This window comes from Mustela lutreola, chromosome 17 (genome assembly GCF_030435805.1).
Source record: "Mustela lutreola isolate mMusLut2 chromosome 17, mMusLut2.pri, whole genome shotgun sequence".
NCBI classification, from domain to species: domain Eukaryota; kingdom Metazoa; phylum Chordata; class Mammalia; order Carnivora; family Mustelidae; genus Mustela; species Mustela lutreola.
In genome coordinates, this window is record NC_081306.1 from 9375735 (window position 1) to 9402069 (window position 26335).

General features: G+C 46.0%; 1 protein-coding gene across 15 annotated transcripts in view; it reads left to right on the plus strand.

Annotated features, from left to right (window-relative positions):
* SYT17 (synaptotagmin 17) overlaps positions 1 to 26335 on the plus strand; it is a 134379-nt gene that overhangs the window by 40922 nt on the left and 67122 nt on the right. For all 15 annotated transcript variants that reach the window (XM_059154235.1, XM_059154238.1, XM_059154224.1 and 12 more), the window contains 2 exons: positions 12908 to 13028; positions 14568 to 14723. In XM_059154235.1, coding sequence (XP_059010218.1) covers positions 12908 to 13028; positions 14568 to 14723 — 277 coding nt within the window. The remainder of the gene's footprint in view (positions 1 to 12907; positions 13029 to 14567; positions 14724 to 26335) is intronic.

Here is a 26335-nt window from a genome sequence, read left to right on the forward strand (position 1 = left end):
TGGGTTTTATTTCATTGATTTCTGCTCTGATCTTCATTATTTCTCCTCTTCTGCTGGATTTAAGTTTTTTTTGGTGTTCTTCCTCCAGCTCCTTTTTGTGTAGGTTTAGGTTGTGTACTTGAGACCTTTCTGTTTCTTGAGAAAGGCTTGTATTGCTATATCCTTTCCTCTCAGGACTGCCTTTGCTATGTCCCAAAAATTTTGAACAGTTGTGTTTTTTCATTTTCATTTGTTTCCATGAATTTTTAAAATTCTTCTTTAATTTCCTGGTTGACCCATTTATTTCTTAGTCGGATGCTCTTTAGCCTCCATGTATTTGAGTTCTTTCCAACTTTCCTCTTGTGATTGAGTTCTAGTTTCAAAGTATTGTGGTCTGAAAATATGCAGGGAATGATCCCAATCTTTTGGTACCAGTTGCGACCTGATCTGTGACCCAGCATGTGATCTATTCTGGAGAATGTTCCATGTGCACTAGAGAAAAATGTGGATTCACTTGTTTTGGGATGGAATGTTCTAAATATATCTGTGATGTCCATCTGGTCCAGTGTATTATTTAAAGCCTTTATTCCTTGTTGATCTTTTGCTTAGATGATCTGTCCATTTTAGCGAGGGGGGTGTTAATATCCCCTACTATTATTATATTATTGTTGATGTGTTTCTTTGATGTTGTTATGATTTGGTTTGTATAATTGGCTGCTCCCATGTTAGGGACATAGATATTTAAAATTGTTAGATCTTCTTGTTGGACAGACCCTTTAAGTATGATATAGAGTTCTTCCTCATCTCTTAATATGGTCTTTGGCTTAAAATCTAATTTATCTTGTATTAGGATTGCCACCTCAGCTTTCTTTTGATGACCAGTAGCACGGTAAACTGCTTTCCACCCCCTCACTGTAAGTCTGGATGTGTCTTTGGGTCTAAAATGAGTTTCTTGTAGACAGCATATCAATAGGTCTTGTTTTTTTTTTTTTTTTTTTTTTTATCCATTCTGATACCCTGTGTCTTTTGAGTGGGGCATTTAGCCCATTTGCATTCAGGGTAACTATTGAAAGATATGCATTTAGTGCCATTATATTGCCTGTAAGATAACTGTTAATGTGTATTGTCTCTGTTCCTTCCTGGTTATTACTTTTAGGCTGTCTCTTTGCTAAAGGACCTCTTTCAATATTTTCTGTAGGGCTGGTTTGGTGTTTGCAAATTCTTTTAGTTTTTGTTCATCCTGGAAGCCTTTTATCTCACCTTCTATTTTCAATGACAGGCTACCTGGATATTCTTGCTGCCTGCTTTTCTCGTTTAGTGTTCTGAATATATCATGCCAGACTTTTCTGGCCTGCCAGGTCTCTGTACTGCCAATCTAATATTTCTACTGTTGTATGTTACAGACCTCTTGTCCCAAGCTGCTTTTAGGATTTTCTCTTTGTCATTGAGACTTCTAAGTTTGACTATTAGATGACAGGGTGTGGACCTGTTTTTAATTTTGAGTGGGGTTCTCTGTGCCTCCTGGATTTTTATGCTTGTTCCCTTCACCCAATTAGGGAAATTCTCTACTGTAATTTGCTCCAATATGCCTTCTGCCCCTCTCCCTTTTTATTCTTCTGGGATCCCAATTACTCTAATACTGTTTTGTCTTATGGTATCACTTAGCTCTCGAGTTCTCCCCTTATAGTCCAGTAGTTGTTTGTCTCTCTTTTGCTCAGCTTCTTTATTCTCCATCATTGGTCGGCTATATCACTGATTCTCTCTTCTGCCGCATTTATCCTAGCAGTAAGAGCCTCCATTTTTTTATTGCACCTCATTAATAACTTTTTTTATTTTAACTTGGTTAGATTTTAGTTCTTTTATTTCTCCTGAAAGGGATTTTATTTCTCCAGAAAGGGATTCTCTAATATCTTCCATGCTTTTTTTGAGCCCAGCTAGCACCTTGGTAATCATCATTCTGAACTCTAGTTCTGATGTATTACTAATGTCCATATTGATTAGTTCCCTAGCTATCAGTACTGCATCTTGTTCCCTTTTTTTTTGGAGTGAGTTTTTCTACCTTGTCATTTTTTCCAGATAAGAATAGATGAAAGAGAGAACAAAATACTAAAAGCATACTAATGACCCCAGAAAAATATACAAAACCAAATCAGAAGAGACTCAAAACCAGGGGGGAGAAGAAAAGGGGGAAAAAAAAGAAAAGAAATTTCATATATATATATATATGAAATATATATTTGGTTTGTATAATTGTATATATAACATATATATATGAAATTTTATATATATATATTAGATTGGTGAATAAAACAGAGTCACAGACTTGATTTTGGGTGTATTTTGGTCTGTGAGAAGAAATTTAAAAAAAAGAAGAAATTACCTTCCAAAATTTTAAAGAAAGAAAAACTTACTTATATATAAATAAGGGTAAACACGATGAAAGGATGGAATAGCACTGTAAAGATGAAAATTTAAAAATATTGTAAGAAAGGAATTGATAAGAAGTTGGTTGAAGAAAAGAAAAGAAAAAAAGAGGAAAAAATGTGATCAGGCTGGAGACTAGAACAAAGCCATGTGCTAGGTTTAGGGTATATTTTGATTTATTAGAAGAAATTGTATCCCAAAATTTTAAAGAAAAAACCCCTATGTGTATACCAAAAATAAGGTTAAATACAATGAAGGGATAAAAATATGACTATAACAATGAAAATTTTAAAAGATTTTTAAAAAGGTATTGATAAAATAAAATAGTTTAAAAATGTTCAAATAGGAAAGAGGAAAAATTAAAAATAGAATAAGAAAAAAATTTTAAAAATAAACTTTAAAAGACTAGAGGATTGTGGGGAAAAAGCTATGAATTCTGTGTGTTGCTTTCCCGTTTCTCTGAAGTTCTGCAGTTCTCTTTGATCAGTAAACTTAGTCTTGGCTCCATGTTCTTGCTGATCTTCTGTGGGAGGGACATGTTGCCGTGATTCTCAAATGTCTTTGCCCAAGGCAAAATTGCACCACCCTTGCCAGGGGCTGGGCTAAGTAATCTGCTCAGGTTCGCTCTTGGAGCTTTTGTTCCCTGACCGCTTTCCGTAGAGCTCTGGAGGATGGGAATTAAAATGGCGGCCTCCCGTTCTTCAGCCTGTAGGAGCTAAGAGCTCGGGGCCCCACTTCTTAGTGCGCTCTCAGAGAAAAGCACTCAATCCCTCCCCCTTCTCCGTGGTCTCCAGTCGCACTCCGAGCTCACCCAACCTGTGACCGAGCATTTCTATCTCTGCCCCACGGCTCCATTTGGAGTCTCCCAAACCCAGCAGATCCCTGCAGCTCGCTCCTGTAGCGCTTCTCCCAGAGGAGGAAGGTGAGTCTCCCCAGATCTGCCACTTGTCTTGGGGGGGGGGGGGGGGTCCCTGCCTAAAGAGCAGTGTCCGGACTGTGCCGTGGATCATGGTTAAAGGTAACCCCGAGCTGAGAGCCCTCATCTCTGCCACGGGCTTCTGCGCTCCTATACCTGGCAGCTCTGCCACACTCAGACACCCCCGGTCTTTTTGTATCTCTGCGGGTCCTGAGACCACACTGTTCCCGTGAGGAACCCACCCCCCACCCCCCGCCCTTAGCCTCTGGAGTGACGTCCCTCAGTGGAGCAGACTTCTAAAAGTTATGATTTTGTGCTCCGCTGCTCTCTCACTTGCTGGGAGCTGGCCCCTCCTCGTGGTCTGCCTTCCTGAATGCTGGCTCTGATTCACTTCTCCCCACGTCCTGCCTTCCAGAAAGCGATCGGTTTTCTGTTCCTAGATTTGCTGCTCTTCTCTTCTCTCTCCTGTTGAGTTTGTAGCTGTTGAGAATGGTTTGATAACTATCCATCTGAACTCCTGGGACCTGATGATATTTAGGTCTCCTACTCCTCTGCCATCTTGCTCCTCCCCGAGTAGCCTGTTGTCATGGTCATCTGGATGGAATTTGCTCCATGCGCTATGGACATGGTGATGGAGAGTTGGATACTGTCCTTGCCTTCGTGGATGGCAAGAAAACATCATGTAAGGACAAAGTGCCTTGAAAGAAAGAAATAAAATGAAATAAATTAATAATAAGAAATAAATAATAAGAAATAAAATGAAAAGAAGCATTCAAGTGAGGGAGACAGGGGACTATTTTTGATGGGGTAGTCTTAGAATGCAGAGATAAGGAGGTGACGTTTGAAGGGACATTTCCAGGCTGAGGGGGTAACAGGTGCAAGCCCCTGCTGCAGGAATGGTCTTGTGTTTTCAAGGAATAGAGAAAGGAGACAGATGGGGCTGGTGGATGAGGTCTGAGATGGAGGTCATGGTCCAATTATTTGGATTCTGGTAGATCAGTGGTTCTCAGTAGGGGGATTTTGCCTTTGAGGATATTAGGCAATGTATACAGACATTTTAGGTGGTTGGTATGCTACTGGCATCAAGTAGGTAGAGACCAGGGGTGCTGTTAAACATCCTACAGTACACAGGACCGCACCCACAACATAGAATGATCTAGCCCCAAGTAGTGCTGAGGCTGATAAATAAATCTTGTGTTAGATGAGGCTAGGACTTTTTCTTTATTTTTTCTTTTTTATGTTTAATTAAGTAATCCCCACCCACCATGGGGCTTGAACTCTCAGCCTTGGGATCAAGAGTCTAATACTCTTCTGAGCTAGCCAGATGCCTCTAGATGAGGCTAAAGACGTTGGCTTTCATTCTAAGAGTCGTGGATGGAGGATATTACATAGGGAAGTGAGAGAATGTCCTGGTTCAGTTTTCTTTTATAAACCTAGAGTGTTGGACCAAATTATTCTCGCTGTGACATGCCAACCTTATCTGACTAAATTTGGATGGGAGAAGGGAGACTTCTTGGAGTTGGAGACTCTCCCAGAATAAGCAGTCCATTCTTCCTGGGGCAGCTGAGCCCACTTCTTGGGAGGGGTTTTGTATCGGGTACTTGGGTCTTTGCTTGCAGTGAAGAAGACCAGCCCAAGGAGGAAGAGAAAGGATGGAATTTAGCTTGATCTTTGGCTTACAGCTAGTGCCCTATCCTCTTTTGGTCTGTAGAAGATCCAAGAGAGGCTCATCTGAGCTAGTGAAAGGACTTGTCCTCATATCTCTTGAAGAAAAATTCAGTCTTTGGTTGCTATTAACATTTGTTCAGGCTGGAATCGGATAAGAAAAGAATCGTAGTTAAGATTTCTCAGCCTCAGTACTACTGATATTTTGGGCCAAATCATTTGTATTGAGGGGGCGAGGGTGTACTTTGTAAGATTTTTTTTTTTTTTTTTTTAAAGATTTTATTTATTTATTTGTGAGAGAGAGAGAGTGAGAGCGAGCACAGGCAGACAGAGTGGAAGGCAGAGTCAGAGGGAGAAGCAGGCTCCCTGCGGAGCAAGGAGCCCGATATGGGACTCGATCCCAGGACGCTGGGATCATGACCTGAGCCGAAGGCAGCTGCTCAACCAACTGAGCCACCCAGGCGTCCCACTTTGTAAGATTTTTAACAGCATCCCTGGCCCCCATCCAGTAGATGTCAGTAGCAACCTTCATCCCACTTGTGACAACAAAAAAATGTCTCCAGACATTGCCAAATGTTCTAGAGGTGTAGGGGAGGGCAAAATTGCCCTCAGGTTGATATAAGGTTAAGGGTCCAGTACTTAATGGGGTCCACAAAGATCACCATAAATTTCGTGATTCTTTTGGGGGAGGAAGAGCAGATTCGGGAGCTACTGACTAAATGGTCCTACTTTTTCTGTTCCCATAATCTAAGTTCCTTACCATCTGGCCGCTGGTCAGCTTATAAATTTAGCATCAGATATTTCTATGGAAGAAGGACAAAGAAGATGCTGTCTTCAGGAACCCTCAAAGAACATTTTTGCCCTCTGATTATTTAGAGCTGCAGTTTTTGATGTCTGAGTGAACGTTGTTGTTCAGATGTATCACATATTCTGGGACAAAGACCCTGAGTTTAGTGAGAACCTTCTCCTTTCTCCTGGCCTGGGTAAAGATATGATCTTGAGATCCTAAGCCCTGAAAATTGTGGAGCCTCCCATCATAAGTCATTCAGGATAACTGCAGTGGTTTAATTTCTCCATAGTGATGACTTCACCATTACTTCTGAACATCCAGATATTATATTCTTGCCAAAAAATGTATTTCTTTCTTTCTTTCTTTTTTTAATTTGAAATAGAGGTTGGGGGCATTGAGAGCACATACCTGTTCTGCCTAAGGGTGAAGCCAGCGTTGTCTTTCCCATTTAAAAAACAAACAAAGCGATGTTCAAAAACCAAGACTATAAATGAGTGACAGTAATGTTACTTGTAAGGAGAGACTCACTGATTATTGTAGAAATCCAAGTGATTAATCATCTTGCCTGCTTTATTATTAATAGTAAGTTACTTGGGACTTTCTGTTAGGAAATAAAGAACTTCAGGGCCAGAACAACAAAGGGTATTGGGACTGTGGTGAAAGATTCTCTCATTCTGTTTCATCTGTTTCATTCAGGGGGTGTCCTTCCCTGAAATATTGGCTAGACAAAATTGTACTTATCTTTTTTCTTTCCTACTTCTGTTGGAATATAGTTGTCTGAGTGACATAATATTATGTAAGTGTAAGGTACAATATCTTGATTTCATACATGTATATATTTTGAAGTGATTACCATGATATGGTTAGTTAACACATCCTACTTATTTTTAAAGACTTAAAGGCCTCCTCCAGGAAGGTTTCCTTAACTGTGCCCCTCACCGGCATGGGTTGTGCTTCAGTATGTCTTGCACTAGGTCAGGTTTATATGGCTGATTAATACTGCAGACCCATAATTTGCTTTAATTGAGGTGAAATTCACATCACATCAATCTAACCATTTTAGAGTGTACGGTTCAGTGACATTTAGTACATTCCCAATAGAACCGTGCCCTGTCCAGAATATTTTTATCACCCTGAAGGGGACCCTGTGCCTACTAAGCGATCGTTCCCTGTATCTGCCCCCCATGCCCCAGCCCCACTCCTACCAGATCCCAGCAACCACCCATCTGCTTTAGTCTTCAGAGATTGACCTGTTCTGGATATCTCAGGAATGGAATCATACCATATAAGATTTTGTGTCTGGCTTCTTTCACCTACTCTAATGTTAACAAGGTTTAGCTACACAATACCATAGCATGTATCATATGTCATTTCTTTTCGTAACATTCGTCCGTTTACCCATCGGTGGATATTTGGCCCATTTCCACCTTCCCCACTGTTGCCAACAGTGCAACCGCGAACATTCATGTACAAGTTTTTCTATTCTCCTGGTAGAATAGAAATACCACGGAGAGGAATTGCTGGGTCATATGGTAAGTCTGGTTGTAACCTTTTAAGGAACAGCCATCAGACCACGGAGCACAGCGGCTGTGCCATTTTCCAAACCTACCAACTGGGCACAGGCTCCCACTTTCTCCACACCTGCATCAGATACCTGTTATTTTCTCTTTGCTGCTAGTGTGGTGGCATTCTTAGAGCCAACCTAGGGAGTGTGAGGCCACTGAAATTTTGATTTTTTTTTCCCTAATATCTTCCCTATTCCCCACCAAGATTTTTTTCCCCCTAATATCTTCCCTATTCCCCTATTGAATGGTTGGTGGCATTGTGCTTTCACTACCAACAATGTGGTATAAGAGTTAAAGGAGGCTGCGCTTGCCTCCTGTCTTTACTCAGAATGTGATCGTGAGGTGTCCTTGGCTTCTCTGAGTCTCAATTCTCTCATCTGTAAAGTGGGAGCCCCTAGAGCTGTTGAGGGGAAGAAATGAGATTTAGCCTTAGCAGAACCAGTGCCTGGCCTAGGGTGATTTCGCAGTAAAAGTTTGCCATAATTATGATGATTGTGGGGTCCTGGTGCCTAGGACTGAGTCACTGTAGAATAAATGTTTGTTTAATAAAGCAGTGAACCTTTGGATATTGTTCAGTTAGCCCTCTTTTTTATTTCTACCTACTGTACCCTGAGGAACAGACGACTGTCTTGCAGATTGATCATTCCCAAAGCGTGGCAGACGAAAAGAAGGGCTGGGTCCATGGGACAACTTCCCCTGGAAAAATACATCGTGCAGACCTTGCTAGGCTTGTGTTGGGGTTGGGGTGGGGCGGAGAGAGCAGACGCTTGTAGCCCTCAAAGGGAAGGAGGAAAAAAAGAACTTTCCCTTTTTTTTTTTTTTTTTTTTTTTTGTGAGATGAAAAAACAATCTTCTCAGAAAGAGAAAAATTGGAGATGACACTAGACAGCTGTCTTGTTGAAGGTTGGTCAGTGGCCCAACTCTCTCCACTCTGGAAAGGGCTTGATCAAGGGCCTCCTTAGGCAATGAGAGCTGGTAACTGGCCTCATTCCTTTTCTACGATCTCCTGTAGGGTTGGGGATGGGCACACTCCCACAGGTCAACCCCTGGGCAGCTTTCTCTAGCTCCCGTGGACCTTTCCAGAACCCACATTTTAGCGCACCCCAACCGCACTGGCCTTCACTGTGTTCCTGGATTTCTCCCTCTTCCCACCTCCATGCTCCTGTGTCCCCCTCCCCTCCACACTTCCTTCAGGCCTTCCTCAAACCTCACCTCAGGGAGGCCTTGCCTGACCACCGCGGCGGACATGGTGGCCCCTAAGCGCACCTTATCAGTCACCATTCTGTTACCCTAAGTTTTTGTGCTTGCTTTTTTAATATTTATTTTTTAAAACATGTTTTAAATGTTTAATATGTTTTTAAACGAAATATTTCTAACATAAAGTGATACACCCCCAGGTACCCATCTCCCAGATTTGACAAGTGCTAATAATATTCTGCCCTACTTGCTTATGTCAAATCAACTTTATTAAGATATAATTTGCTTACAGTACATTTGTGCATTTTGAATAGTTGATCTTTGGCAAATGTACCCATGTCACTGCCTCCATAATCAAGATACAAACATTTCCCTCACCCCAGAAAGAACTCTCATCTCCCTTCCCCTGCTGGATTTTTCTCCCTAGTACTCCACCGTATCTGAAATCACCTTGTTTGTGTCTCTTTCAGTCTGTTTACTCTCTGTCTCCCCCGCCAGAGTGTATGTTCCATGAAGGCAGGGCTATTTGCTTCCCAGTCATTGCACGTCATGGCCCACAGTCACTCTGTCAAGGTCATGATCCTGTAATTTTTATTCTTGTATGCACATTGTGACGCACAGTGAGGTATGTCAGGGGGGTAAGTTCCTGGAAATGGAAATACTGAGTCAACGGATATTGACTTTTTTTTCTATTGTAAAAGAGATATCTATCTCCCCTTTCTCTCTTCTGTCGCTTGTCTCTCAATCAATGCTGTGGCCATTTTGGGCTGGATCATCCTTTGTTTTGGGGGTCGGGGGGGGCTGTCTTGTGTTGGAAGATGTTGAATCACATCCCTAGCCTCTACCCACTAGATCCCGGTAGCATCCCCCATCTCAGTTCTGCAATCTGAAATGTCTTTAGACATTGAGGGTGGTGGCGGCAAAATTTTCCCAGTTTGAGAACCACTGGTCTATGTCTGTAGGGTGATTTCCTGCTGCATTGTTTTGTTCTCAGTTGGGTCCATCTCTACCTAAACTACCGTTGATAACACTAGATTGGCCAAATCTGTTTTTCACCAGGTCAGCAGACTGAATTACAAGTTAGGATCCTTACCTGTGAAGCTATATCATGAGATGAGCCACAGGTTAGTTGTAGAAGCAGGGAAGGCTCTGAGCTAACTCCATAAGGATAGGAAGGAGCCAGCTGAATTCTCAGTATTTCTTGTCTCAGGATAAATATATCTGCAGGGTCAGGCCCTGAGGATACAGCATCTTCCAGACCTTCACGAACAAGGGGGAAACCCCTAGAAACTGTGTATAGGGGCTTGGAATTTCCTCGATCGCTCAGGACACTGAGTTCACCATTTCTGTCTTGAAAAACCTGTGAGCTCATATGTAAAGCAGTGAAGGATAAATGGGGACCTAATTAAATGAAGGAGATAATTCCCATCTTAAGGGGACGCTGTGCTCTGACCAGATGTTGCCAGGTAGGAATGTGGGCCCAGCCTTGCTGGACCTTCTCGTTTTTCAAGCAAGGCAGGAAATCTAGATCTTTTTTTTTTTTTTTTTAAACGTGTGAGATATCTTGATTCTTGAATTTTTAAGTAATTATTAGGCAATTACATTTAAGCTTGACGTGGGCCAAATAAAACACATCTACGGGCTGATAGTTTGCAACCTCTGAGTTAATGTGTGAGGTTGTTTCTTGTTTGGGGACTAGCTCACTCAGTACAGAAATCTTTTGGTTTGACTGGGGATCTAGTCAACCCATGTTCGTTGAGTATCTGTTGTGTGCCAAGCTATGTTCTAGAGCTGCTGGAACGACTGATAATGAAAGGGATGGATAGAGATTATGGGTGGGTGGATGGATGGATGGATGGATGGAGGAAGAAAGGTTGAATGGATGAATGGATGGATGGATGGATGGGTGGACAAAGACTGAATAGCTGGTGGATGGTTGGGTAAATACATAGATCAATCTGATCTTTTATATATATACACACACACACACATATATATATTTATATATAATATTACAGAAAAATTTTATGTTTGGGTATTACTTCGCAATGGTATGGGGAGTTGAATGAGGGTATAAGTAAATCAAGATTGGTGTGAGATGATAATTATTGAATCTGAGCGAGTTTCCTTGTACTATTGTGCTTTCTTTTGAATATGATTGGAAATTTCCCATGCTAAAAATACTTGTTTTAATGTCCTTACCATTTGGAGATACACCCTGAAGGATATACAGGTAAAATGACATCATGTCTGGGACGTGGTTTAAAATATTCAACTAAAATTTTTTGCAAGTCAGTGTGTAGATATGCTGTGGTCTGAAGGTTTGTATCTCCTCAAAGTTCGTATGTTAGAATCCTAACGTCCAATGTGATGGTGTTGCAAGATAGGGCTTTTGGGAGGTGATTAGGTCACGAAGGTAGGGGCCCCCCTGAGTGGGGTTAGTGCCTTACGTACAAGGCCCCACAATGGTTCCTAGTCCCTTCCACCAAATGAGGACACGAAAAGTTTGTTACCCAGAAGACAGCCCTCACCCAACCATGCTGGCACTCTAATCTTGGACTCCTAGCCTCCAGAACTATGAGAAAGAAATTTCTGTTGTTTATAAGCCACCCAGTCTGTGGTATTTTTGTTATATGAACCAAGACAAGTACAGACTAAGACACAATGAAGCAGCCTTTAGCAAAAGAAGTATTCTGATAATTGTTACCACTGGGTGGTGAGTATATGGAGATTTGTTACAGTCCCCTGTGTAATTTGTATGTGGTTGCAAGTTTTTACAATAATTTTTTTTTAATGGGTCAGAGGGACACCTGGGTGGCTCAGCCATTAAGCATCTGCCTTCAACTCTGGTCATGGTCCCGCTGTGCTAGGATCAAGCCCCATGTCAGGCCCCCTGCTTGGCGGGGAGCCTGCTTCTCCCTCTCCAGCTCCCCTCTGCTTGTGTTCCCTCTCTCACTATCTCTCTCTGTCATAAATAAATAAAATCTTTTAATAAATAAATAATAACAATGGGACAAAGAAGTGGAGGCCTCATGTTTTCGTGGTACTTTTAGAAGTGTGGAAGGAATCATGCCCTGGGTGAATTTCCCACCAGTGCGGTAGTATTGTTATCCAGGGAATGGGTATTTTTTTTTTTTAACATTTTACTTATTTATTTGACACAGAGAGACACAGCGAGAGAGAGAACACAAGGAGGGGCCAAGGGAGAGGGAGAAGCAGGTGTTCTGCTGAGCAGGGAACCCGATGTGGGGCTCGATCCCAGGACCCTAGGATCATGACCTGAGCCACAGAATGAGTATTTTTTAACAAGCTGTGTCACAGGCTGAGTGTTGGTGCAGTGAGATGGGAAGCCTGGGCTCTGTTGTGGACTGCAGGTTGAGAACAGATTTCTTAGCCACATAGTTGCCCTGCAGGGTGTTCTGACCCCCAGTTCTCCCCCTCCCAGTTCATCCTGCTGGGAGGCAGAAGAGGATAATGGTCAGATTACCTGAAATCAGTCTCCCTGTGTCCAAATGCAAGGGCTACCACTTTTTCTGGCTGTGTGGCCTTGGACATATCATTTCAGTGCTCTGATCTTCAGTTTTATCATTAAATAAGAGTAATTCTTGGGGCGCCTGGGTGGCTCAGTGGGTTAAGCCGCTGCCTTCGGCTCAGGTCATGATCTCAGGGTCCTGGGATCGAGTCCCACATCGGGCTCTCTGCTCAGCAGGGGGTCTGCTTCCCTTCCTCTCTCTCTGCCTGCCTCTCCGTCTACTTTGATTTCTCTCTGTCAAATAAATAAATAAAATCTTTTAAAAAAAAGAGTAATTCTAACATCTTACAGATTTATTATGAAGATTGAACTAGTTATTACATATAAAGTGCTGATCACAGAACTTGATGTGTCACATTTATGTGTTATCATTATGCAAGTTTTGTGGTTAGTATGTTGTTGCTGCTGTTAAGCAGTCCAAGAACAGAAAAAACTTTTTTTCTTTAAAGATTTTTTTATTTTTCCATTTGAGAGAGAGAGAGAGAGAGCATGAGCAGGGGGCGGGCAGAGGGAGAGGGAGAGAGTCTGGAGTGGACTCTGCACGGACCCCAGAGCCCAACACGGGGCTCGATCTCACGAAAGGGCGATCATGAGCTGAGCGAAAACCAAGAGTTGTGCACTTAACCGATGGAGCCACCTGTGCACCCCAAGAACTTTCTGAGATAGATGGGATAACTGGGGGCAGAGGCTAAAAAGAAATCAAAGAAAGAGGTACCCATTGTCAACTGATCTACCTACAGAAGCCCATGTGTGACCTGCTGGAGTCACTTTCCTGCCCAGTAGGTACAAGAAGGAATACAAGAAAAAAGCAACTTCCTGACCATGTCCTTTCTCTGCAGAATGAAGTAGAGCTGGGGGAGCTGCTTCTGTCACTGAATTACCTCCCGAGTGCTGGGAGACTGAATGTTGATGTCATTCGAGCCAAGCAACTTCTTCAGACAGATGTAAGCCAAGGTTCAGGTACGGTGCGACCCCTTCTTCCCCAATTTCCTTAACGAGACGTCTGTGTTTGTTTGACCCAGGGCCAAAAAAAAATTTTTTTTCTGCATTTCGGATACTATTACTAAAACCCCGCAAGGATAAACAGATAGCATTTAGAACTAGGATGGTGGATCAGGAGGGAAAATAAATGATCAGATGTCTCTTAGGGTGAGGCAGGTAAATGGTGGTATCTCAGTAACCCCATTGTTTTGGGGGATTTGACTGAGACCATGTGTGGTCAGTACTGACCTCCAGATCCCCTGTGCACACGAAACCCCTGAGGAAGGGACCCGCCCTTCTGGCTGCTGTGCCTGCAATGGAGATGTCAGGCTCCGGGTGGCGCCAGTGTGCAACGACCACCCATTCCCATTTCCCCAGGGGCGGACAGGCCCTGAGGTGTTTTTTTTTCCTCTCAGCTCATTTCAAGTGTACCGTGAATCTTTACAAATCCCGGCTCTGAAAAGACTGTTGTATTTAAAATGTCTTCTTTATAGTAAACCAATTCAAAGATGACTTTTCATGAAATGCAACAGATTACTTTCCATCTGTATGGAGCTTCTCCCATGACAGCAAAGGATATCATCCTGAAAGTAGCCAGGGTCTCTGGGACCTCTTCAGCTCCTTGGAGAAACCACTGTCTCCTCTAAGGACAGTAGCGAAAAGAAATTACTTTTGCTGTAAACTGACAGCTGCCTCTAGAAGACAACTTGCATTCTCAGAAACCACATTATAAAAATAGAGATTTGGGAGGGGTCAGTGGAGGGAATGGTGTTAAGGCTGGAGAGTTTCAGACTCACCACGATGGGGGAAGCAATAGGATCAAATGATAAAAGGTTCTGGAGTCAAACGGCCTGGAACCAAGTCCTCGTTCTACCACTCACAAATGATGTGGCCTTGGGGAAGATACTTAATCTCCCTAAGCCTCAATTTCTCCATCTGAAAAATTGAGATAACAACAGTATCCATCTCATGGGGTTGCTTAGACAAATATTAAATTAGATAGTGTGCATGAATCTCTTTGTAACTGTAAAGCGATCTAAGAATGATAGTTACTAATCTGCCATCTCTATGCTCCCGTGTATGGAGTTACGGGCTCACTGACATGATAATGGATTTCTAGGGACAAAAAAACCAGGGCAGGCTCTGGGTCTGGATTTTCTTCCACTAGTCCGATCTTAAGCAGACCATTTCCTGTCTTGAGTCTTCAGTGTCTTCATCTGTAAAATGAACACAGTGCCTGACGCATGGGAGGAGCTCAAAAAGTCTTGGATGGTTGGAGGAAGAGAGATAGGGATGAGCAGATAAGCAGCCGGATGGCAAAAAGGAGGGATGGGTAATGGTTGGATGGAAAAAAGGGTGGGTATCTGGACTGATATACGGAAAGATTGGTGGAATGAGGAAAAAAAAGAGAGAAGAAAGAATAGGCAGGTGGTTGGGTTATCAGACAGATGGGAAGTTGGATGGATGGACTGAGTTTCATGAGCTCCAGCGTTCTTTAATTCTGTCTCCAATTCTCAGACCCTTTTGTGAAAATCCAGCTGGTACATGGACTCAAACTTGTGAAAACAAAGAAGACATCCTTCTTAAGAGGCACAATTGATCCTTTCTACAATGAATCCTTCAGCTTCAAAGTTCCCCAAGAAGAACTTGAAAATGCCAGCTTAGTGTTTACAGGTAGGGAGTGGGACCCTGATGAACTCCAGGTGAGACATATAGCCTACTTATTGTCCTAGAGAGAGAAGGTGTCTAGAGAGGGTTGTGTCTGGTGTTCAGCTACCTGGGTGTGAATCCACTTACCATTTGTGGAGTTGGGCAAGATTCATAGAACCATAAAGCATAATTATTACAAATGTGAATTTTAGAGCCAGATTTCCAGGAACTTCTACATAATTGCTGATACGTGGCCCCTCTAAGTCTCAGTTTCTTCATCTATAGAATGTGGGCAATCACAGTACGTGCTTCATAGGTTTGTAAGATTCAGTGAGACTATACAATGAAGTGAAATCAAGTCTAAAATAATAAGTGTTTACTCTGTTCATTTAGACGCTATGGTGATTCAAATAGCTTAGAGCCTTATAGGGCAACGTGAGAAACACGTGACCTAACTTGGAGAGGAGGACTTTAAAAGGCTTCATGTACTGCTCTGGTTGAATTTAATCTATTGTTTTCAGGGTATATTAGTTATCTACTGCTGCAGAACAAATATAATGACTTAAAGCAACATTTATTAAGCTCATGGTTCCTGTGGGTCAAGAACCCAGACTCAGCTTCTCTGTGTGCTTCTGGCTGAGGTTCTCTGCCAAGGTTGCAGTCAGGGTATTGGCTGGGCTGCGGTCTTAACACTCATCTGGGGGAGGACCTGTCCTCAAGCTTACTCGTGTAGTTAGTGGTTGGTAGGATCCAGTTCCTCACAGCGAGGGTGCATTGGATTGGAGGCATCCGTTTCCTCCTAGATGTCGGCCGGTGACCTTCCTCTTTTTCTCATGATGTGGGCTTTTCCATGGGGCAGCTCACAACATGGCGGATGGTTTCCATCAGAGTGGGCAGCTGAACAAGACGGAAGCCAGAGTCTTACAGTGACCAAATCTTAGAAATGACATCCTTTTACTTTTGCCGTATTCTGTTCCTTAGAAGCAACGCACTGGATCCAGCTCATATTCCAGGGGAATATGAGAAAAGGGTGTGAGTACTGGGAGTTAGGGATCACTGGGAGCCATTTAGAACGTGGCTCTCACCGCATCGAGTTCATAGAATTAATGGTTGTTATATCCTGTGTCTTGTCCCCAGCAGGGCTTCACTCACCTTATTGCTAATACGCATCGTAATTCACCCGGTCAGGTCCGCATCATCCTCATCGGCTTATAAGGCTGGGGACTGAGGCTTAAAACCTAAGCAGTCCACCCAGTCTCCTCCTGGTCGAGTCAAGATTTAAGCTCTGGTCTTCCTCGATCTAAAGATGAGGGGGTCTGCATTTCCCCAAACATCTGGGGAGTGCTGGCAGGGGCACCTGAGCTCACACTGAGGAGTGGTGCTCCAGAGTAATCGGAAGCTTAATCTGTTCGGATCTACTCTAACACCTTAGCTGCTGGTCTCCCGAGAAAGAAGGCCATGGCTGGAGAAAATCCTTGCATGCAAGGCTTCCTCTGCACGGCCTTACTGCTTCTCATTACCAAGATGGCAAATGCTCCATGCTCCAAGACTCCTCTGAGGCATGTTGGTTCTGGGTTTTCTTAGGGCCTGTCACCCGGAGAGTCTGCATCCAGTCAGGGCCCGCCTGCCCTAAGCAGGTCTGACAGTCCTATCTGTTGCAGCCTGGGATGCCTGCTGTCCACGGGTCCCACTCTCCCCAAGGTTTCAGGTAAAGCCAGAGACCGTGATTTCACTGAATCTTTAAATGGTATGGATTATGTAGTGGAAACTCCGCTGACCCAAGATAAGATCCAAGCATGGATCCCAAGTCCCTATTGAGAGGGAAGGACTTAGGTTGCACATTTAGATCAGGAAGGGACCCCAGGGGGACATCAAGTGTTTCCAGAAGGAAAGCTGTGACACTTTTATATTTTACTTAAGATTTTAGGACACAAGTAGCATGTGCTGGTCACAGTGAGTGTTATAACCAAAAGAGGAGTTTGGACGGAGAGTCAGAAGAGCAGAGGGGTTAAATGCACGGGCTGTGGAGCCAGGGCCTGGGTCTGGGCTTTATGGCCTTGAGCAAGATCTGTGTGCTTAGATTTTCTCAGCTGTACAATGGGTGTAACCACTCGAGGATGTCTTGAAGGATTGTTGTGTGGCTCAGATGAGAACAAGGTATAATTAGTGCTGAGCACCATCCCTTGTGCAAGACAAGCACTCAGTAACCTTGAACTATTCTTTTTTTTTTTTTTTTTAAAGCTTTTATTTGTTTATTTGACACACAGAGAGAGAAATCACAAGTAAGCAGAGAGGCAGGCAAAGAGAGAGAGGGAAGCAGGCTCTGCTGAGCAGAGAGCCCGATGCAGGGCTCGATCCCAGGACCCTGAGATCATGACCTGAGCTGAAGGCGGAGGCTTTAACCCACTGAGCCACCCAGGTGCCCCAACCAGGAACTATTCTTAATAGGCAGGGTTACTCTCTTTCTCACCCCCCTTCCAGTCCCTTCTCCCTGAGGTCACTGCCCGTAATGTCCTGATATGCTTCATTTCACGCTTTTTTCATCATTCACACAAACATCTTCTGCATATAGAGGATTCAGCTCTTTTGGGAAGTTACTCATTCATTCCAGAAGTGGGGATGAAGCCCTTTCTCCGGGCCAGACACAGTTTCCTGGTGCTGGGAATATGGCCAGGAACAAAACGGACAGCCCCTGCTCTTGGCAGCGGGGGGGGCCTTCGCGGATCATTCTGTGGACACTACCCTGAAAAAGTGGTTTTTGTTTCATTAACACGTGACTGTGTCCAGTCCCTCTAGGTCAGTGCAAATGTGGATGGACCTAGCTCTTTATTTATTTATTTTAAGATTTTATTTATTTATTTGACAGACAGAGATCACAAGTAGGCAGAGAGGCAGGCAGAGAGAGAGAGGAGGAAGCAGGCTCCCCGCTGAGCAGAGAGCCCGATGCGGGGCTCGATCCCAGGACCCTGAGATCATGACCTGAGCCAAAGGCAGAGGCTTTAACCCACTGAGCCACCCAAGCGCCCCATTTATTTTTAATGATTGCGTTACTCATGGAGGGGGACAGGGGAGGATGTGGGGAGGTGTGGGGCGTGTGACGGAACCTGAGATGAGGTGACAAGACTATGGGGCACCCTTCCCAGAAAAACACCCTGAAGGACAGAAAATTTTGCCTTCCGTTGAGAGGGGTTTTTTTTTGAACCCCTTGAATCCACTATGTGAATCCCATCAGGCAAAAGCCTTGAACTGGAGCAGCACCCCCGTGCCCCACCGCATGGCGGGTGACTGGCATCAGCCGCACCCACCCATCAGACAAAGCCATGCTCTCCATTTGTGGAACGCCTGCTTCTCCTCTTTAAATGTTGGGGTTCCATGCCCCTAGCTCAGGGGTGCCTCTCGTCAGGTTAAAGCCCATTGAAAATATTCTTTCTAGAGAAGGAAGGACCAGAGGTCTTCCTGCCTTCTTAAGGAAGGAAGCTCGGGCTCAGCTCAGGCTACGTTTGACAATCGGCTGGAGCTTTCAGGTGCTTCTAGGAGCGCCTCGGTGCCTCACTGTGTTAATAAGCATCTGCCTTCAGCTCCGGTCATGACCTCAGAGTCCTGGGATCAACCCCCAGTGCTCAGTGAGGAGCCTGCTCCTCCCCCTCCCTCTGTTGCTTCCCCCTGCTCAAGCGCTCTCTCTGTCTCTCTCTAATAGGTAAATAAAATCTTGAAAAAAATAACATAAAGGGCTGCCAGTGACCAGACCCCACCTCGGAGACTATGACCCGCTGGGGACGTTGGCTGTCTCCCTACCTGTGTTTATGTATTTTTAAAGCAGATATTTCTATGCTGAGTCAGGGTTTGGAGCCATAACTGTGAATGGAAATTGCAGCTAGGGTGGCGTTTTACCTAGAGGGCACTGACCGTAGTGATAAAAGAAATCCAGTAGAGCTGGGATCTGTCTGGGCAAAGCTACTGTTGTTCCGAATTCGAATCCTTGACTCTCTAACTTGCGTTATCTATCAGGTAGGAGTGGAAAGCTGTCACCTCCAGGCAAAGGCTCTGAAACCTAGCCTATTAGCTTGTTTCCAAACACTTGATAAAAACAAAGTAAGGTTGAGCTGCACTTAGAGCGAATGCCAAGAATCCTGGTAAAAGCCCATAATCAGCCAGCGGGCGGGGCTGGTTAAGCCCTTCCGTTCCTGTGTGGGATGAGGGTTTTTCTTCAGTTTTCAGTCAGGTGATTTCTGCAGCTGAAGTTTAAAAAAAGGGGAAAAATTGCTTTTCAGCTTGTGAGAGAATGACGTGCGGCCCAGAGGCCTTCCGGAAACGTAGAGTAGAGTTGGCCACTGAGGTTAGTGGGCTATTCTTGGAAGTGGGGGAAGAAAAGGAAGGAAAAAAATAAAAAAGAAATACAGCTTGATGAGGCCTTTTCAAAAAATTTAAAAATAGAGTCACTCTGTGATCTAGCAATTCCCCTTCTGGGAATATCCCCAAAAGAACGGAAAGCAGGACTCCCCACAGACATTCGCGCCCCCAGGCTCCTAGCAGCGTTATTCCCAGTAGCAAAAAGGGTGAAGCAGCCCAGGTGTCCATCGACAGACGGATAAATGGATAAATAGAGTGGGATCTATCCATTCTGGGCACAGTTACTCAGCCTTCAAAGGAGGGACATGGTCACATGCTACAACATGGGTGAATCTTGGAGACATTCTGTTAAGGGACGTAGGCCAGAAATGAAAGGGCAAATACTATAGGATGCTGCTTACGTGAGGTACCTCCAGTGGATAGATTGATAGAAAGGAGAGGAGAAGCCGCCTCTGATGTCAAGGGTGGGGTTGGGGGTAGATTTCAGCTCCCTGGGGCAGGAGCTGACCAAGTGTCAGTCTCCACGGACTGAATATTTTTTGAGCACCTACTATGTGTTATGTATTCAACAGAGAACAAGACATTCATGACCCATGTTCTTTTATTTTTTAAGATTTTACTTATTTTTTTAATAGATACAGTGAGAGAGGGAACACAAGCAAGGGGAGTGGGAGAGGGAGAAGCAGGCTTCTCGCTGAGCAGGGAGCCGGATGTGGGCCTCTATCTCAGGACCCTGGGACCATGATTTGAGCAGAAGGCAGAGGCTCAACAACTGAGCCACCCAGGCGCTCTATTGTGACATATATATTATCATTGTGTTTCATTCTAGTGGGGGACAGGCGGACGTCAGTCCAAGGCCAAAGCAATCATGACGTAATTGTGAATCAGTCTAGAGGTTATGAAGGAGAAAAGCAAGGTGTGTTGCAAATGCCCAACCTGTCCAGGGAGTGAGCCGGTGATAGGTTAGCTGGATGTGGAAGGTTGTGGGGAGTGAGGCGAGAGCAGACAGGCCTCCAGCCCAGAAGGGAAACTGAGGTCTTGGAGGGAAATGGAGGCCAGCATCATCGTTCAGCTTGGGTGCTGACAGGTTGACAGGGGTCAGCAGAGAAGCCCCATGCTCAAGGCAGCTGCTACCGGAATTACCCTGAGCACAGGCTCAGAAGGAGGGGAAGTCCACCAGTGATAACCAGGGTCCAGGCAGCTGCAGAACATGCAAGAAGAGAAACCAAGGCAGTGACCGACACTCCTAGCTCTTTTGCCAACCTTAGTGTGTCTAGCTAGGACTAGAGAGTGTGGAGTCTCCATCCATCACGTCTCCTAGGGATTTGTTCAAAATGCAGGTCCTGATTCAGTCAGCCTGGTCTGCGGCTTGGGATTCTGCCTTTCAACGGCGCTCAGGTGCTGCCAATGCTGTGGGTCTGCAGACCACACTTTGGGGGAGAGAATACACAGAAGACCCCAGAAGAGCGGCTGGGTAAGCCCCAGTCATCCCACGTGCATTAGAAGGAATCAGGCTCTTGCAGGGATCCTTACCCCTGCATCTCCACTAGACTGCTAATCCCATCTGTCGTTAGTGTTATGTTGGGACTGTAAAAAAATCCTGATGCCCAGGTCCCAGGCAGGGCAACGGAGTGGGCCAGGGCATCTGTGTTTGGGGTGAGGGGTGTGTTTTTCACCGCTCCCCAGTGGCCTCTCTCGCCCAGCCCAGGGTTGGCAGCAGCTGCCCATAGTGTTCTGCCTCCCTCCCCGCCCCACGCTGTCTGCTTGCAGGCCTCCCAGACCCCTCTGTGAGACTGAGTTCCAAGGTACCTGGTCTGCTTCCATAATTGCTTGGCTTTCTGTGACTGCAGCATCTAATTGGTTAATTGAATCTGCTGGTGAGCTGAGGTGCAGGGGAGGGGAGCGGGGGGGTGGTGGCAGAGGAGGAGAGGGGAGGTAGAGAGCAATGCTGCCACCGGGAAGACCTCAGGGCTGGATGAGCCCCAGAGGACATGCTGCGAAAGCAGACCTGGAGAAGCTGAGGGTTTCCAGCAGAGGAGAGAGGAGGAAATTATTGTGAGAGGGACATAGCCATTCTGCAAGGGCCAGAAGATCCCTTGAGATGGAGAGGTGCTGTGGCTTTGTTCTGGGACACAGATGTTCCCCAGCATCTGGCCTCAGCCCACCTCTGCCCCAACTCCTCCCTGCAGCCTCCCCACAGCCTCTGTCTTCTCTCCCCACCCGACTCCTTGGGCACCAGGCCCAGCCCTGCCTACGAGAGAAACGGTTGCGGGGCCACTCCGAGGACCGGTGGGAGTGAGATGCAGTTTTTGGTTCAGATGTCATCTCTGCCGCTCAGCAGGTGTATGTGACCTTGGGCAAATGACATCCCTGCCATGCAGTTTCCTTCTCTTCCCACCTCAGTACATCATAGAACTTTAGACAGTGCCTTCTGCATAGTCCGTGCTCAGCAAATACCGAACGTGGTGGTGACGGTGGTGATGAGGACAGTGCTGTTGGACCTTGCTGTAGAAGAGCGGACCCTGGAATTACGCAGACTCTGGTTGGAATCTTGGCCCCACTGGTAACCAGCTGTGTGACTTGAAGCAGATGCCTCCCCCTCTCTGAGCCGGGTCTTTGTCTTGTGTAACATGTTTAAAATAGCAAATCATTCCTCTCATGGGAACTAAAGGCAGCTCAGCACATGGACCTGCCCATCCCGGAAATAGCCCCTTGGAAAATCATGCCCATTGTTTTAATAATTCCAGTGTTGTTTAATAATTCCGGCGTTGAAATGCTGGCTCTTTGGAGGTGAATAGGCCGGGGTCACGTCCTGAGCAGTGTCCGCTCCTGATCACCATCGCCCTAAAGCTGCCAGCTGGTTCGGTGTCCCAGAACCAGGGACGGACTGGCTGCGCCCACTCCGCTACAGAACCGGCCTGTTCTGTGCTCCCCGCCGGGTGCTGGGGTTGGCAGCGTGTCGCGGGAGCTGGCGGGGGCACCTGGCTCCAGACCCAGACACACTCATGGGAAGTAAGCGGCAGAGCAGGGGGGACCAAAGCCTCCACTTTCTAGACGGCGGGTAATGAAAGGGGGCCTCTGGGAGCCAGAGTGTGGGAAACACTACAGAGAGGACACAGCTCCAGAAGGAGGCCCACAGAGTTAGGTATGAACTCCTGGGCTCACCCTGGAGTTGCCCTCACAGAGTGGATATGACCCTGACCAGTATAAGAGAGACTTTGAGAACTGAACTATAGTGAAGATGACCGCCCCGGTCTGCGGCTGACCCTTGAGGACCCTTTGAAAACTGAAAAAACTTTGGCCTAACAGCTCCTCGAAGGCAGGTTAGAACATGTGGTCTGAAGCCAACCTACTCAGTTGCCTGGTACAGCCAAAAAAAAGTCCATATATTTAGTAGGATTCAAGCAAGACCTAGAGTCTTCTAATATTCAAGATGTCCAGGATACCATCTGGAACAACCTGATTCATAAAGAACCGGTCTAGTCTGGCGAATTCTCAGAGAAAACATAATCAGCAGGCACCCACCACGGGATGACCCAGACGGTGGGATGGTCACACAGACTTTAGAGCGGTGATTGTTACCATGCGCCAAGAAGGCAGGGTGAATCCTCTTGAAAAGTATGCTGAGACGGAGGCTGCTGTGGGTAGAGAAACAGAAGAACTTGAGTAGAAAATTTCAAATTGAATAAAATGTTCGCTGGATGGGGTCCGTGGCAGATGTTAGAGGAAAGAGTTAAGGAACGTACAGAGAGACGGAGAGAAAGTACACACGATGAGCAACAGAATAAAAAGATTGGGGGAAAAGAGGAACAGAAGGGAAAAAAAGAAACCTATGGAGCAACGTTGACGCAGCCGAGTATTCGTGTCATGCGAATCCCGAAAAGAGGAGCGAGGAGAAACAGGAGGTACCGCGGCGGGCCACTTACCCCAAAGGCCCCATGACTTCCTTAACAGGTTGCTGGACCGTGGGCTCAGCAGAACCTTCCCGGAAAGCGATAGCAAGTCACGAGGAGACAGTATCACACCAGGGTTCGGGTCAGTCAGACCGAGCTTCAGTCTCTGACTGGGGGCAAATGGCTTTGCCTCTCTGACCCTCCGTTTCCTTGACCAAACCACGGGGGACATCGTACTTGTATTTATCGTGGAACTCGGGTGCGTTCATTATCTCCTCTAATCTTTTGATAAACGTGGAAGGTGCGAGCTGCTCTATAGCCATTTTTCAGCTGGGGAGATTGAAGCTCAGCGAAGGGAACGACAGAGAGTGGAGCTAATTGCAAAGTCGGGGGGCCTGGTCCTCACAAGACTGCGCTGGCTTTGGACCAGCTGGCTGGACACGCGTGGTCCCTGAACCCATGCGGTTTCAGTAATTCATGAGAATGACTCCCAGGACTCAGGAAGGTGCTTCTTAGATCTGTAATTTTTAGGATGGCAAAAGGATGCAGATTAAAATCAGCCCAGGGAAGAGACACACGGAGGATGGGAAGTGGAGCTTTCAATTATTTTGTCCCCATGGAGTCATGGACGGTGTTACCTCCTCCTGCTTACCGACTGGGTCATGTGCACAGAATATTGCCAGCAAAGGGAATTGCCACCTGAGCCTTAGGTGTCCAGAGTTTTTGCTGCGGCTCAATCCTGTACTCTCAGGGAGCTGGCCTTTGGTCTCCAGGACCTTTGGTCTCCAGACACCTTTACCAGATATTCCATGAGCCTGGAAATCACCTCCAAGGAGCCAGGGGTATAGAGCCAAAGTCTCTCTTTGGATAAGATGAGCTCTTCACTACACAGGAAGTAGCTAGTCCCTGATGCCAAGTTACCCAGCTGGTGAGTGGTTGGGCCAGGCTTCCATCCCAAGTACTTTGGTTCCAAAGTCTTCCTCACTCTTAACCACCACACTTTAATGAGCGTAGGAATCTTTTGGGGACCTTGTCAAAATGTGGATTCTGAGTCAGTAAGTCTGGAAGAGACCTGAGCATCTGGATTTCTTTCCTTTTTTTTTTTAAGATTTTATTTACTTGTTAGCGCACGCAAGCAGGGGAGCAGCAGGCAGAGGTAGAGGAGGAAGCAGTCTCTCCGCCGAGCAAGGAGCCTGATGCAGGACTCCATCCCAGGACCCTGGGATCATGACCTGAGCTGAAGGCAGCAGCTTAACCCACTAAGCCACTCAGGCATCCCAGTGTCTGGATTTCTAGTAAGCTCTGGGTAACGCTGATGCTGGGGTCTAAAGACCACTCTTCAAATAGCAAGAAGACACTTCATCCGTTCTCCCATGTTACCCCAATATGTCCAGAGCACAGAAGGCAGTGTGAGTTTGGAAAAGTAGCACCGGGCAGGTTGACTAGAGCCTGTAAGATTAGAAGCTCTATTTTTTTTTTTTTTTTTTCCCTAAGTGCCTAGAAAAACCTTTGGAGGGTTTTGACCAAGGAAGTGCTATGATCCTCTTTTAAAGTATCCTCCAGCTGTTGAATGGAGATTGGCATTGTCGGGAGACAAGATGGGGACCCAGGAGACCATCTGGGACGCTGGTCTAAGCGGGAGGGCATGGTGGCTTGGACCAGGGAGGTAGCAGAAGGGTTTCAGAGAAGGTACTCAGTGGGAAATAATGTAGCAGGCAGAGTCAACAGAAAGGGCTCATGGATCAGATATAAAGGACAGTGCTCTATTTGGGCAAGCTACTTAACCCTCTGAATGAGGATTTCCTCGTCAGTAGATTTCAGCCCCCCCTCTCCTAGGGTGTCGTAGGGACAAAGAGAAATGAAGTATGTAATGTGCTTAGAATAGTGCTTGGCCCTTAGTGAGGGCTCAGTGGATTGTGGCATCGAACCTGGACGTGGGTAGAGGTGGAAAGCCAGCCAAACAGTCAGGAGATGGAAGCAGACCCCAGCTACCCTGGAGCTCTCCTGGCAGAGCACAGAGCCCACGTGGCACCCCCACCTCACCTTTCCTCCAGAGAGCTCCTTGAGCTGCCAAAACCATCCACCCAGGTGGTAAAACTTGGCTGGATCTTAAACATTCATTTTGGGGTCTGGTGGCAGCCTTTAAAGACCAGTCCAGCTGCCAGGGCTCCTGGGAGCTTTACTCCGTTTGTGTGGCTGTTTAATGACTCTGGTGCCTTTGGATGGAGCCTCCTTCCAGGCACCTCCCCATGGGGGAAAGCATCAGGGGGCTGGGGATTTGTCCAACCACACGTGTCCCTGCAGAGCCCTAGCTGGGAGCGCAAAAGGGGAGCCAGTGAAGGTCAGGTTCAGCTTTGCCTTGGGTCCCCAAGCTGGCGAGAAGCAGCTGGGTTCAGCAGCCAGGGCCAGAGCCTAGTGGCTGTGAGATGAAGGCTGCCACATGGAAGAAATCAGAAACCAAGAATATCCTTTCCGGACAGCCCTTCTGTCCCTTGCCTTCTCTACTGCTCCAGCCCCGAGCCGCCAGTCAGTGGGGCAAAGGCTTAACCTTTAAAAGGCTAGGGACCGTGGGGCACCGGCTGGGTGTCCTTTCTCTCCCTACATCTTGGAGAAACCTTGTGAAAATAGCTTCGGCTTAGGTGTCAGAGAACCAGGTCTGAAAGAGCTTGGTTGCTGAATCAACCCAAGCAGGACCTTTTCGTCTCATGGAGCCTGCGTTTTCTGTCTTTTGGACGCATCTAAGATCTACCTTGAGATGGCTCATTCTGTCTCTAAAAATGACAGCAGACATATATGCATTAACTCATTTAATCCTCAGAGCAGCTCTGTGATGTAGGAATTACCATCATTTTATGATTGGGGAAACTGAGGCAGTGCTCGGAGGAGTAGTGTGCCCCAGGACCTGGGGTTAGGATTCAAAGTCAGGTGATGTGGGTCCAGAATCTGGGCTCTCAATCACTGAGTTACACAGCCTCGAATCTTTATCAGGCCCCTATTATGTTGAAGTGCAGTGCCTAGTTGCTGGAGAAATAGCAGAAAAGCAGAAATAATTAATTCTTCCTTGATACTGGCATGCTAGTTGGGGTGAGACAAATCAATACCTAAGTAGTAATGGACTGTGGTGACGGGGGTTGGAGCATCCCTTTAAACTGGGCAGTATAAGCTGAGAAAGGGCCAGCTGTGCAAAGATCAGGGAGAGGAGTATTCTAGGCAGAGGAATTGGCAAGTACAAAGGCCCTGGGGCAGAGTGAGTAAAAAGGTGAAAGTGGCCAGAGCATAGTTAATGCAGGGAGTAAATTACACGTGAGATCCAGAGCAATAAGTAGGGGTCATGGTAAGCTCAGATGACAAGTATTTAGTGAACACCTACTGTGTGCCTAAGACTGTTAGGCA